This window comes from Sus scrofa, chromosome 15 (assembly GCF_054392235.1).
Source record: "Sus scrofa isolate SSC_HxYL_T2T_F1_AM1 chromosome 15, Sscrofa_HxYL_maternal_Yorkshire_Landrace_v2.0, whole genome shotgun sequence".
NCBI lineage: Eukaryota > Metazoa > Chordata > Mammalia > Artiodactyla > Suidae > Sus > Sus scrofa.
In genome coordinates this window covers 106,008,988-106,023,924 of record NC_139397.1, presented here as the reverse complement: position 1 = coordinate 106,023,924, position 14,937 = coordinate 106,008,988, and the positions used below count along the sequence as shown (strand labels likewise).

The window sequence follows — 14,937 nt, the reverse complement described above, 5'->3', positions numbered from 1 at the left end:
TACCAGATCCTTAACCCACTGAATGAGGCCAGTGATCAAACCCGCATCCTCATGGATACTAATCAGGTTCTTAACGCGCTGGGGCACAGCGGGAACGCCTATGTATTGTTGATTATATAAACCAACCAACAGTTTAACTCTCCATTCAGTGATGGCTAGAAAGGTTTTTAGCAGTATTATTTAAAAAAAAAAAAAAAACTTTGTAATTTGTAATCTATATTTCATTATATAGTAGAAGACAACTGTGATTTTTAAAGATATCTACAGATATTAATTAACTTATTAGGAAGTTCCCTGATGGCTCAGTGGATTAAGGATCTGGCATTGTTGAAGTTCCCATCATGGCACAGTGGTTAACAAATCCGACTAGGAACCATGAGGTTGCAGGTTCGGTCCCTGCCCTTGCTCAGTGGGTTAAGGATCCGGCGTTGCCGTGAGCTGTGGTGTAGGTTGCAGACTCGGCTCGGATCCCACATTGCTGTGGCTCTGGCATAGGCCGGGGGCTACAGCTCTGATTCAACCCCTAGCCTGGGAACCTCCATATGCTGCAGGAGCAGCCTAAAGAAATAGCAAAAAGACAAAAAAAAAAAAAAAAAAAAAAAATCATTAAATGGGACTATTATAAAACTATGAGCTTATACCTTTTTACTTGTCCCCATGAAAGGAGATATAACCTCCTTCAGAATATTCTGGACAGCCACAAAAAGCTATGGCTTTAAAAATATTAATGGCTAATCATACCTTGGAGGGATGCATCAGGGTCAGCATTGCCTCGACAATGTGCCTGGGAGCATTTTTTACATTTGTATCCAAATGGACAGCAGAGGGCACTGCTGCTAAGCAGGATAGAGTCAGAGAACACCACCAGCTCATACTGGGTTCCCTGGAATGCAAGCTCCTTTCAAAAATTAGCTACTCAGACACTCCAATTTGAGGGTATTTGAACAATAACTCATGAGAATCAGTTTTTGAAAGTTTTGCTCTAGTTTTTAAGGGAAATGAGCATCCTGTGTATCATTCAAATCCTTCTTTCCAAGAAAGACTTTTGTTTGTGTGAATCTCTATAGTTGGGGTCCAGATTTTCCAGGTGGACAGTGAAAATCAGGGACCCACCGTTGCTAAACTTTGACCTTACCATTAAAGCCATCCTGGTCCAGATCTCCCAAAGGGGCTATGGCACTGCCAAACCTCGCGAAGACCTCAAACCCATTCAGCTTGGTCGTTTGGAAGTTTCCCGAAGCTTTCTGCAGAGACACTGAGACTTGTCCCACTTCCTGGAGTTTGCCGTCAGAACCACGATCCATGAATAGAGGCGCTCCAATAAACACATCAGCGTAACTAAAAGAACAGAAGCTTTTTCACCGAAAGCAAGATCAAATGCCATGTGACCATTAATAATCATTTTCTTTCATATTCTTTCTAAAACTCAAGTTTTCCTTTCTACACTTCTCATGGCCATATCTGAAATGATCATTTCTAACTCAAACCTTCCTTCAGCTCTTTTAAGAAACTATGAGTAATTCATAAAATTACTTTTTTCTTTAATATTCTAAAAGCTATTCCAATAAATTATGAACAACATAAAAGCTTTTCTAGTATTTGTGATAAGGTTGCTTCAAATTGGTTCTTTAAATAGAAAGATTAGCAGGAAGGGGACAGAGAAACGAAAGAAAAATGTTTAGTTTTAGTGAAGTGTTCATAAACATGAGAAGAAAACTGTCTCTGGAAACATTTTTTAAAACTTACTCATCCCCATTAATGTCAGTGGCAGCGACAGAAAATCCAAAATATGCAGCCATCTGGATAATAAGATGAAAATGAAATGTTTACATTTCATCCAACTAGTTTAGACAATTAATATTTGTTGCATATTTATCAGATAGAAAGGATGAATTTTTCTCTGCATACAGTTGCTTCAATCTCAATTTCTTCTTTTGTTTATTCTACCAACACAGTGACAATCACGCAATGAGGCTTACACATGTTCCTAGATTTATTGGCAAAACATAGCCCAGGTATATCACTTCAGTGTCTTCAACACTTGCCACTTAAGTCCAAGTACAATAAAGGCTCCTTCAGAGGCCCCACCTGTTATCTCTCTTCCTCAACACCACCCAAAGCATTCCAGACAGACACACTACCAGAAAGACAGACAGTCATAGATGTTTCAATTGAACCCAAGAAGTTATAAATGATGACTATGCATAAAGACAATAAATAATAATTATTAATAGGTCATAAATGGCTCTCCCTATGTGAAACCACTACAAATCTAAAGAAAATACTGTTTGGAATTGAAACAGAATGCAATACATTCTCGTTTCACATCTCACTTAATTATGTGTCAGTGGTTTTGCTTTTGAATTATACACAGTACAAATGTGCGTAGGTTTATCATGGGTTTGTTTTGGAGAATGAAAAAGAATGTCCTTTCCCCCACCATAGGGGGCAGCTGGCCATCACAGACAAAGCAGCCTGGCTAGTAATAAATGTGAAAAAAGAACGTTCTAAAGAGATTCCAACATGTAAAACAAAACTAGGAGAGGTGACATTAAAGATGAATGAAGGTGAAGGATGAGTTAACAAACCAAAGAAAGTAAAGCTAGCAAGCTTCCTAAATTTGATTAGCTGAGCTATCAGGAGGGAAAGAGTCAGGAGAATCCTACATTAATCTACTTTTGGTTGATACAGAGTAAGTGAGGGAAAAATGAGAGGTGCAATCTGTGTTCAATCACAAGGTCAGAACATGTGTAATAAAGTGCACTGTATCTGGGGTACCATGTTGAAGTACTGACTGGAATTTAACAGAATACTATTCTTGGGTCTTAGTCTCTCAGGATGTTCAGCCTGAAACTGTAAAGAGAGGATGGCATTTACCGAGACAAGTTTTGTCCTGGGCACTATCATGAAAATGTTATCCTTTGATCCTCACCACCACCCCAGGAGGAATGAGCAGTATCCCTATTATTATACATGAGCTACCAGATTTACAGTGGTAAACACCTTGTCAAATGCAATCAGACTGAGTATGGAGAGCCCACATCTGTCCTAATGCAAAGCCCGTGCCTCCCCAACAAGAGCTGAGGGGGAACAGAGAAAGCATCATGGACTGTGAATGACGTAATCCAGAGGCACACATGGGCATCTGACAGGAGAAGATGCTTAAGGTGAAGAAGTCACAACAGCACAAAGGGAGAACTACTCCTGCTACAACCCTAACAGCCTGTCAACTCCAGGCCATTCATCACAGTGCCTCAACCCTGATCACCACACAAATGGGAAGAGGTTACTGGGAACCAGAAGGCTAGTTCCCCATCCTACCAATCTGCTCGCAAAGCCCAACAGTCTTGAATGCCAGATCTGCAAACTAGGAGATGTTCTTTCTCTGCCAACCGATTAATTTTTTCTTTATCATTACAAGCATACCTTGGAGATATTGTGGGTTGAGTTCTAGACCATCGCAACAAATCAAATAGTCTGATACAATGAGTCACACAAATTTTTGGTTTTATATACATATAAAAGTTAAATTTACACTATACTATAGTCTATGAAGTATGCAATAGCATTATATCTAAAAAAAGGTACAGATTTTAATTTTAAAATACCTTATTGCTAAAAAATACCATCATCTGACAACTCAGGGTTGCCACAAACCTTCGATTTGTAAAAAAATGTAGAATCTGTGAGGCACAATAAAATGAAATAAAACAAAATAAGGTATGCCTGAACTCACTTATCATTTCATTGAGACACACAATACAGGATTTTATAAAATGCCTATGATTGTACAGAATGTCTAGTACTTAAAAGTACTAGATGTTTTTAACTGAAGAATGTTCTATTTCGGTAGTCAATAGAAGTGTACTTGTACTATCTATAGTACCCACATACATCTGTACCATGTTTTGTTTTGCATTTAATAAAATTAAAAGGCATAGATCATTCTTTAAAAGAAGTGAATATCATCAGCAATGAAAAAGGGATTTTATTTTGGCTTTGTATGTATGTAATTTGATTTTGCATTTTCTTCAAAAAAAAAAAAAAACCTCAAACTATTATGGCAATTATAAAGGTCTTTGTTTATACAAATCACTTTGGTTAAAACAAGGTGAAATATTCAAAGCCATTTTAATAATCTTTCATGTCAAATACTAAAACAGTAGTTATTATTTATTAAATATTAAACCATTAGAATATTGCCAAGCAAAGTTTTAAAAGACATCAGGAAGTGCTGGTGTTAAAATGTTAAGTGAAAAAAAGAACACTTTAAAAACATACCTGTTCACCAGTAAAATTGTGTAAGGAGGACATGTTTTTCCCATCATAAATATAAACCTGCACAGAAAAAACAAAAGCATATGAAACAGAGTAAAATATAAAATAACCCAGAGACTATTTTAGAAAATACTTTTTAACTTTCCTACCATTCCCAAAGTCCTCGCTGCTCTTGGAACTCCCGAAACAAAGTCTGAAAAGAAAAAAACTAAATTACTGATTTTTAAGACCAGTATTGGCAACTGCAGGAGTAAGTGGTTATATTAGAAGGCTTTAAATTTCAGTAAAACATAAGTAAGAGATAAAAAAAAAAAAAACAACTTGGTTTTTTCTTTTATAATAAATGATTCCAGCATTTTTTTAACCACAAAATCAAATCTTTACAAAATATGGAAAAATTCTTAAAGACCATTCAAATAAATGCAGCTGTGCCCTCAAGGCATTTGTAATCTTGTTAAAGAGAACAGACGAGAGAAGGGCTTAAGGATGAAGAAAAGCTGTATGTACAATAATGAAAGGTAATATAGTAATGAAAGGTAATACAGAGTAAATTGAAACTGAGTGGAAATGAGAGTGGCACAGAAATGTGATCCAAATCAAGTAAAGTCAAGGATCCCCAGATTGAGTTCTCAAGAAAGATGGAGAAAGAGAGAGAAGATGGAGTAACAGCCTTAGAGACAGAGCCCAGAAGGTTACAAATCATATGCCTGAAGAAAGAAGAAACTACTAAACTATGCCTCTCCAAGAGACCTGAATCTGCTGAAAGCAAGGAGTTCCAAATATCATATGAGATCACTTAAATGTGGAATCTAATAAAAATGATACAAAAGAACTTATTCACAAAACAGAAACAGACTCAAAAAACTGAAACCAAACTTAGGGTTACCAAAGGAGAAACTGTGGGGGGTGAGGGGGACAAATTAGGGGGATGGAATTAACATACATATACTGCTGCATATAAAAGAGTTAACTGACAAGGACCTACAGTATAGCACAGGGAAATCTACTCAATATTCTATAATAACCTATAAGGGAAAAATGAATATACATATCCATATATCTATATCCATTCATTTTTGAATAATGTGTTCCATTTCAGGCATACTCTGTTGCTGTACACCTTAAACTAATACAACATTGTAAGTCAACTATACTCCAATAAAATTAGAAGAAAAAACAAAGAAAGAAAGAAAAGAAGGAAGGAGCTGAAGAAATAACCAGAAGTGCTGGCAGCTACAAATAAGCAGATGAGAAGCCACTGAGGCCCAAATCCCACAGCCCCCATCAGCTGCTAGAGGAAGTTTTCCACAGACCAAGCTCAATCTTATACTCCTTAACTGCTGAAATTTTTCAATTCTTAGTCTAAAATTTTTAAAAAGGATTAAATACAGTTCCAAGTGCATCATACCATCTATGCCATCACCGTTGAAATCTCCAACAGCCACTGAGTAGCCTAAAAGGGAGCCAAAGGAAAACACCATCAGGGCAGGACTGGTTATCTTTTTTTTTTTTCCTTTTAGGGCCACACATGTGGCATATGGAAGTTCCCAGGCTAGGGGTCGAATCGGAGCTGCAGCTGCTGGCGGACACCACAGCCACAGCAACATGCCAGATCCAAGCTGCGTCTGCGACCTAAGCAGCAGCTTGCAGCAATGGAGGATCCTTAAGCCACTGCGTGGGGCCAGGGATTGAACCCACATCCTCATGGATATCAGTCAGGTTGGATACCACTGAGCCACAACAGGAACTCCAGGACTGGTTATTTTCAGCATTCTTGCCACCTAAGCTTTCCTCGATAATATCCAAATAATTCCTTTATGTAATATTTTGTCCTCTGGGGTAATGAGTCATATGCATATGATAAATGAATCTTAGAGAAAATAATAATAGACTTAAATACTCAAATAGTATAATCTCTGTTAAAAATATAAGACTGTTGGGAGTTCCCGTCATGGCTCAGTGGCAGCAAATCCAACTAGTATGCATGAAGATGAAGGTTTGATCCCTGGCCTCACTCAGTGGGTTAAGGATCTGGCGTTGCCATGAGCTGAGGTGTAGGTTCCAGCTGTGGCTCGGATCCCATGTTTTTGTGGCTGTGTTGTAGGCCGGCAGCTGCAGCTCTGATTTGACCCCTAGCCTGGCAACTTCCATATGCCATGGGTGTAGCCCTAAGAGACAAAAAAAGAAATATAAAACTGTTTTATCAACTTTACAAAGGAGTTGGTTAAAAAGAGGGTAAATTGACTCATCATAGAGGAGAAACAAATAACAGACCTTCTCAATCAACAAAATATTACTTTTGTCATGTATACTTGGTTTAATGAATAAGAAAAATTAAAAAGAGAGAAGTTCCCTTGAGGCACAGTAGGTTAAGGATCTGGCGTTGCCACAGCTGAGATGCAGGCTGCAGCTGCACTATGGGTTCTATCCCTGGCCCAGGAATTTCCACATACCACAGGTGAGGCCAAAAAAAAAAAAAATAGGTCTCAAAAAAAAATTTAAAAAGAACAAAAGTTAATAAATCTTAAACCAAAATTGTACTTTAACATAGTGGATAAAAGTTCAGGAGTTAGACTCCTGGGTTTGAACTTCACAAATGCAAGTTATAAGTGAGGAACTTTAGGCAAATTATTTTGCCTCTCTGTGCCTCAGTTTCTTTATCTATAAAATAGGAGTAATAACAGTATTCTTTCATAGACTTGGTGTGAGAATTAAATGAGTTAATATAGATAAAACACAATACAGAAAAATGCCCAGAATGCAGTAAGCACATCTTAAAGGTTATCTATTATTATTATCATGGTATAAATAATCATGCACTTAAATTTCAATTACTGAAGTACGACATAACCTAAGAACTTAATAAACTGAAACTGTATGTTCCTTGTATGTTAAGAAAATGTTAATCTACTTCACATAAAAGATTTTCCTACCTAAAACAGCACATGCAAATAAAGGATAAATCCACCACAACACCAGAAAATAAATCCATATTTTGGTTTTACCTACCCAAATAACTGTCATCAAAAATAGCTTGTGCAGTCCGAGTTGCTAACTGGTTATTATACTTGATGCTGTAAACTTTGGGATCATATTTAGATACAATTTCTGCTACTTGATCTGAAATGAGCTGACCTGAAAGAAATATGTAAATTAAATTATAATTTGAAATGAACTGACCTGAAAAATACATATAAAATAAGAGACAATTTTCTAATGGGTATTTTATGATGCAGACAACAGACGGCACCCACATGAAAGAAAATAGACTGGGTATGTCTTCTAATTATTGGCCTTAAATAACTCTTTTTCATAGTACTAAATCAGAAATTTGATTATTTTTAAGTCATAATTATTTTTATTCGAGCTAGTACTTAAAATTAGTCTCTACTTATAACAAAAATTTATATGTAGAATTTTGTTTTAATTTACTAAGAAATCAATGGTAAATGGAACCATAAAATCAAGGATTGTTTCCCAACCAAATTTTATTTTATTTTATTTATTGTTTTTTAGGGCCACACATGCAGCATATGGAGGTTCCTAGCTAAAGGTCGAATCGGAGCTACAGCTGCTGGCCTATCTCACAGCCACAGCAACGCCAGATCTGAGCCATGTCTGCGCCCTAAACCACAGCTCATGACAATGCCAGATCCTTAACCCACTGAGCAAGGCCAGGGATTGAACCCACATCCTCATATATACTAGTCGGATTTGTTTCCACTGTGCCACAGTGGGAACTCCTCCAACCAAGTTTTATTTATTTTTTTTTATATTTTATTGTATTGTATTTTGTCTTTTTGCCTTTTCTAGGGCCCCTTCCCACGGCATATGGAGGTTCCCAGGCTAGGGGTCTAATAGGAGCTGTTGACACCAGCCTACGCCACAGCCACAGCAACTGGGGATCTGAGCCGCGTCTGCAACCTACACCACAGCTCACGGCAACGCCGGATCTTTAACCCACCGAGCAGGGCCAGGGATCGATCCTCCAATCAAATTTTAAATTAAAACTTGAAAAATCTACTGAAACAATTACTTTAATCTTCATAATAACTGGTTAAACTGATTTTTTTTAACAAATTATTTGGACAGCTTTATAAAGCAACCTGGGTGAGTTCACTTTTCTTCACAACCTTAAGTTATTAGGTACAACAAGAAATCCAGACAACTACATAAAAATAAGACTGCCTTCCTGCCCAAGAAAGGTTGGCTGATTTATCAAATGCCATCTCCATAACACAGGGAAAATAATTTCTTTATTTCTGCTATTTCAGAAAGAAAATCATATAGTTAAAGATTTCAATCTTGCTCCAATTTTTCCAGCCATATAAGCGGAGTCTGTAGGGCAGAAATATGTTGTGTATGGGTCACTACTCTACCCTCTGTGCCTAAAGAGAATCTAACACATATGAGGGATTCATTAAATACTCCTTGAATCAAAGAACACAAGAAAATTTCTCATCCTTCGGAATAAAACATCATTATCATTTTTTCTATTCTTACAGAGACAATTCTGAGATCTGAGGAAAAATTCATCCTAACATCTTCCCTATTCAGGGAGAAATGTGCTGATTTTAATCTTATTAAAATAAAATACTTTATGCCCAGTCACTGAGTTTTTAAGTTACATATCATATATCATTTATGATAAATCTCCAATGAACATAATATTAATAGTATCTATATCTGTCTTAATTTATAATAAATAGGAATGCAGTCAGACATTGTGCAATACTCAAGGTATTAAAAGAACAAATCATTTGAACAAGTTCACAGCTGTGTCTCTTAAAAAGGCAGAGTAGGCAAGGAGCCCTGATTGAAAATCACAAAATTTATCTTTGGTTCCTACACATGCCCATCAGACACTTCCCTCCCTTCCACTTGAATGATATACCTAGCAAAAAAGAAAAATAAATCCATGTTTTACAGCTAACTAGAAGGTATTAATATCTATTTCTTATATGCAATTAGAACTATTTTAACTTTCATCATAAAACTATAAAACTCAAGTACAATTTTCCCAAGTCATTTCCAGTAGATGTATATTCCACAAAATTCAAAAATTTCAGTTTCAGTTAGTACATCTCCTATACTGATCCATCTTTGCCTGATTTTTCTCTTTTTCATTTTCTCCTTTGCCGTCCTTTTAATTTTTCCCTTATTCCCATTTCTGATTCCTTCTTATTTTCCTTCCATCTTGTTTTCCTTCAGCAAATCTCATTCTTTAGTTTCTCTTTCTATAAAGCAAAAGCATAGGTTTTTCCTACAAAGAAGTAAAGAAAGTATAGTGGAGAATACAGAAGTAAAATTCAGGATTAGAAAGTACTTGCAAATTAATATAGTCATAGATTTTCCAGTTTTTCCAAATATTAATATTGCTTAAATATCAGAATGCCAATAAACAAGAGTTCTGATCTGGTAAATGGCACTTTTTAGCAGAAAATAAACATGAATATATTGACTAAATAAATGTGTATCTAATGATAAATGAAACATAAAGGAAGCAAATAAGCAGATATAGTTACCTGTTCTCAAGCTGTCAGCAAATAATGATGTTATATTGCTAAAATGGTAATTTTACTAGGCCTCTGAGAATGACTAAAGAATGCAGTGATTTAACTTTACATCAGTCATCAATGCCAGTTTAACATATTCTTTTGAAACTTAATAAGACCTCTATTTAAAAAATTCCCTAAACACAAAGAAATCATTCTTGTTGTTAGTGATTAATGAGAAAACAACCATTTAAACATTTTAATGAGCAAACTCAAATTAATTTGTAAAACATGAACTTTTGGAATGCCACAATTTACCTATTACAGATCAATTCCACACATTCCCTAATGTTTAATTAAGTCATTTCCTCTAAAGTACAAAGATAGAGAAGTACATATCATAAAAAATTAAAATATTTAAATTACTTTATAAATTTTCTTTATAATTTACTTTTGAAAAATTCAGTTTATTTTATACTAGGAATATATATATATAACACAAATTATATATTATGGTATATATTTTGCATATATCTTATTCTATATGATGTCACAGTCTTTTTTTAAAAAACATATACAGATACTGACTATACATTAAAATTATATTTTTACATTTCTTTCTTTAAAATAATTTGAAAAGTTTCATAGGCACATTATAAGCCAGGTGAGTGTGAAACATGGTCACTATTGGGTAGTTTTTAAAAGATTAACCTACCTTGCCAATAAAAGCTACCAGGACCACCAAGAAGTACTCTGTCAGCCTAGATTAAATCAAACAACAAAAAGATACATATTTTAAAACAGGAAGCTTTAAAATATGAAAGCAATATAATAAACATAAAAGCTACACATGTGTGTATATATGTGTGTGTGTATATATATATATATAAGCAAACAAAATCATAAATTTCAAACTCATCTAATTCAGTTTCAATAACTTTCACTGTATCTTTGCTAAAACACAATAAAATATTAAAAAGGAAAGTTATAATATATTCATTTAATATAGGAAAATATACAAACATATATACATATAGATTCTGTAGCTCTTGGCTGCTTCACATCCTTAGTATGAAGTACTATCAGCAAAGTATTATGGGTTACAGTAAGAAAAAGTCACTCCATCATTGTGTATATTACATTTGTGACTACATAGGCCAATTTCCTTTCTAGTAATCATTAAAAATATTTCAGCTAAAGGAAAAATTGTAGTGTCATATAGATCTAAACTGGAGTAAGGTTAGAGGGTAAATTTTTCATGGTATATTATAAATACAAATTACACTTGACTAGCATTTCTTATATCTATAAATTACAAGTATCTAATTCAAAGTAGTTAGTGTTTGAGTGTTTATATATGTATGTTTGAGTGTTTATATAAATAAAAAATATACATATTTTTGTCTTTTCAAGGTTGCACCCATGACATATGGAAGTTCCCAGGCTAGGGGTAGAATCAGAGTACAGCTGCCAGCCTACACCACAGCCAGAGCAACATGGGATCCGAGCTACGTCTGTGACCTACACTGCAGTTCACAGCAATGCTGGATCCTTAACCCACTGAGCAGGTTCGAACCCACATCCTCATGGATACTAGTCAGGTTCATTTCTGCTGAGCCACATTGGGAACTGCTTGAGCATAATATTTTAAAAATTTCTTCTTGCTGGAGGCAAGAGAAAAATTTTCTCCCTCCAAATAGACATACAGCCTTCCAAGCTTTCAACAAGCTCCTGCCCTGGCTATGTAAAAGATATTTCTAAGTTGTCTGCTTTAAAATGACACCATTTTCAGAAATGAGTTGAAGAACACAGTTAATTTAGCAGTGACTATTCATAATACGGGAATACTTCTGGGAATATAGTTACACTGGCATAAGTACAGAAATCGAAGACATTTTTTGTTTTAATATAATACCTATTTGAAAATACATCATCCAAGTTTAAACCTAATATGTATTAACATACTTTATCTCTCTTTGTTATGCTTCTTTAAAATTTAAATTATGAGTAATTATGAATAAATTTTAAATTATGAATTTCAAATTGAGTGAATTAAAATTAATTACTTAATAAGGAGAGAACTATAATTATCTCTCTTTGTTATGCTTCTTTAAAATTTAAATTATGAGTAATTATGAGTAAATTTTAAATTATGAATTTCAAATTGAGTGAATTAAAATTAATTACTTAATAAGGAGAGAACTATAATTATTATTACCTAATCTAGAAAAAAATTTGAAGATATAATACAATTTTTTTAAAGATAAGAAAATGCTTTATTAGTTTTTCTGAATCACATGATTATAGTTTCTGTTGTTTTAATAAATTTAAGGCAACTCTGCTTGCATTTTCTAAGAAAGCCATATTAAGCTTTCTAAGGAAGCTCTACTTTTAATCAAGCAATATATATTTGAGACTTCTCTAGGAGTAATTAATATCTTCACTTTGATATTCAAAATGTTCATATGTCCCAGCCAAAAAAACCACACACATAAAAAAAGAATCAAATAAAGAAAAACACTTAAGAAAAAATTTCCTTTGAAAATATAAATAGAATTCTTATTTTAGAAAAACCGATTAAAAACTATTAACTCTGGACAGCATATTAGCTTAGTTAAAAATATGCAGAGCCCTGTATATGAAATTTCTTACAATAATTAAATTGCTTCATCTTACTTATTGCATACAGGCACATTATAGACAGCAAACATGCATGTTTTCCAACTTTCATGTAACCAAACCCTAATTTTGTAATAAAATTCCCACTGACAGTTTTTATAAAAACTCAATTTCAGTCAAAAAAAAGAAAGTTTTAACATTCTACAAATTTAGCTCACTGAAAATTTTAATATTAAGTCATAACGACTATCTATCTTCTACTAAGGATTCTCTGTCCTCCATTCCCATTTTGATGTTTATTTCAAGTAAGCAATGTCTCCTAGGGAGAGAATAATATATAAGGCAAAGGATATCAAATTTATGGGTCGTTTTTATTAGTTGTTTTCATACAACAGGTTATAATCACAGAGAAGCTTAAGTAGGAACCAGTTAACTTTTTTTTTGGCCACGCCTACGGCACATGGAAGTTCCCAGGCCAGGGACCGAACCCACGCCACAGCAGCAACCCGAGCCACTGCAGTGACAATACTGGATCCCTAAAACATTGCACCACAGAAGAACTTAACTTTTAACCATGGTTTACGTAATAAGGTAGATCTGAATCTCATTCAGTCTTAAATGAGAACTTACTTTAGTAAAATCAATGCTGAATCCTCCTTGACAAAATCCCTGTCCATCAGCATCAATATTTTCTAAAATAAAAAGATTGGAAATATACACAAACCCAAAAACAAATAAATAACACAAAACAAACAAAACATGAGAAAAATCTGATATCACTGTAACTGTAAGATAACACACTAATTTCTGAGAGGGTTGATTCACTCAAGCACTTAATGAGTTATTACCACATTCTGAAAAAGTTAGTATGCATGTCTATCAGCACTCGTTAATCAGCTAGGGCAACAGAGAGAGATGAAAGTATGTGGACCAGTCACCAGGGAACAGAAAGATCACCTCAGATGGTGGATTTCAAACTTATTTTTAACCACAACCCACAATAAGATTATAGTTTATATCACAGATCATACAACCCAATATACACACATTATATTTCATACCACTTTTTAAAAATGACTGGTTATGACCCACTACTTTGATTTCATAAAGCAGTGATGTGTTCTGATCTTCAAATTAAAAATCTGAAAATTCTATTTCTTATTATTATTCCCCTGTAATAATATTCCCCTAGCCTTGCTAGGGCTTCACCAAGTTATTATGAACACTAATAAAGAAATATCTACATCCCTGATACATACATTTCCTATACATATATTTAGAGACAACAATAACAACATGTCTGTAAAAATGTAGTTCAGAATTTGGGGAGACGATCAGACCCACATTTAAGGTTCTGCAAAGATGAAATCTACCCTCACAACACATTTAGAACTGGGATTTAATAAAAGTCAACTTTTTAAAATATAACACTTTTGTGTATTTTCCAAATGATAATAGACTCAATTGTTTTACTCTTTTACAGTTACCCCTTTTTTGGAATTCTCACAAAAGGGGACAATACTCGGCTAATTATTATTAGCCAATTCAGTTAATTCTAAACAAGACTAATACTGTACCTAGAACAGAGGTTAAGAGGGAACCTGAAGGCTCTTTCATATTTTATTTTGAGGATAATAAAGAATAATGAAAAATAGCTACCCTTTAGTCATCAAGGAATTCTTGCAGTCAACATTACAATATATAAATTGTGCTACAGTATTCTTATATTTGCCATCCAAATTCAGGAACCAAAAATACTTACTTTCAGTCATAAGGACAACTTGCAAGAATTTTTGTCAAATACTCCCATTAAAAATTTTGAATGCATTTTTAAAACCTGGGAACTGCCCCAAAATTACACCCTTAATATCTAAATTTGGAATTTTTTTCAGAAAATAACCTCAGGAGTGTAATGCTAACCCAATGTAAATTTTTCTAACCAAGAGGGAATGGGAAAATGTGGGGCTGGGGTTTCCAGTGTCTAGTGAATCATACTAAGGCATTCTGTTCTGACCTCAAGTCAGTTGTTTATTTCCTTTATTCAAGATGCATCTGGGGAACTATTTCAAGCTATTCATAAAGACATCCTTTTTTGATTATCTACTGTATAATTATCTACTTTATTTGGTTTCCCAGAACATCCAGCTAGAAAGTATCACTGTCCTTTAAAAATTTTTCATTTTAACAGGTATATATTAAACAGTGCGCCAATGTAAAGAATTTTAAATTGACTATAATCTAGTTCAGTGAAGGCTTCTGTTTTTATTTCTATGGACAATTAATACTTCTCCATGTGTTAGGCCTGACAATATTAGAAATAATAATGTTATTGATCATGACCGTAACAGCAGCTAACGTTTTTTGGTTTTGTTTTTGTTGTGTTTTTTAGGGCCGAGCCTGCAGCATATGTAAGTTCCCAGGCTAGTGGTCAAATTGGAGCTACAGCTGCCAGGATATGCCACAGCCACAGCAACACGGGATCCGAGACACGTCTGTGACCTACAGCACAGCTCACAGCAGTGCCAGATCCCCAAGGCCAGGGATC

General features: G+C 34.5%; 1 protein-coding gene across 2 annotated transcripts in view; it reads right to left on the bottom strand.

Annotated features, from left to right (window-relative positions):
- The window catches only part of ITGAV (integrin subunit alpha V), a 107,467-nt gene that overhangs the window by 44,598 nt on the left and 47,932 nt on the right, over window positions 1-14,937 (bottom strand). For both annotated transcript variants that reach the window (NM_001083932.2, NM_001444363.1), the window contains 8 exon segments: window positions 1,136-1,338; window positions 1,747-1,799; window positions 4,282-4,338; window positions 4,428-4,471; window positions 5,687-5,731; window positions 7,288-7,413; window positions 10,489-10,534; window positions 13,023-13,084. In NM_001083932.2, coding sequence (NP_001077401.1) covers window positions 1,136-1,338; window positions 1,747-1,799; window positions 4,282-4,338; window positions 4,428-4,471; window positions 5,687-5,731; window positions 7,288-7,413; window positions 10,489-10,534; window positions 13,023-13,084 — 636 coding nt within the window.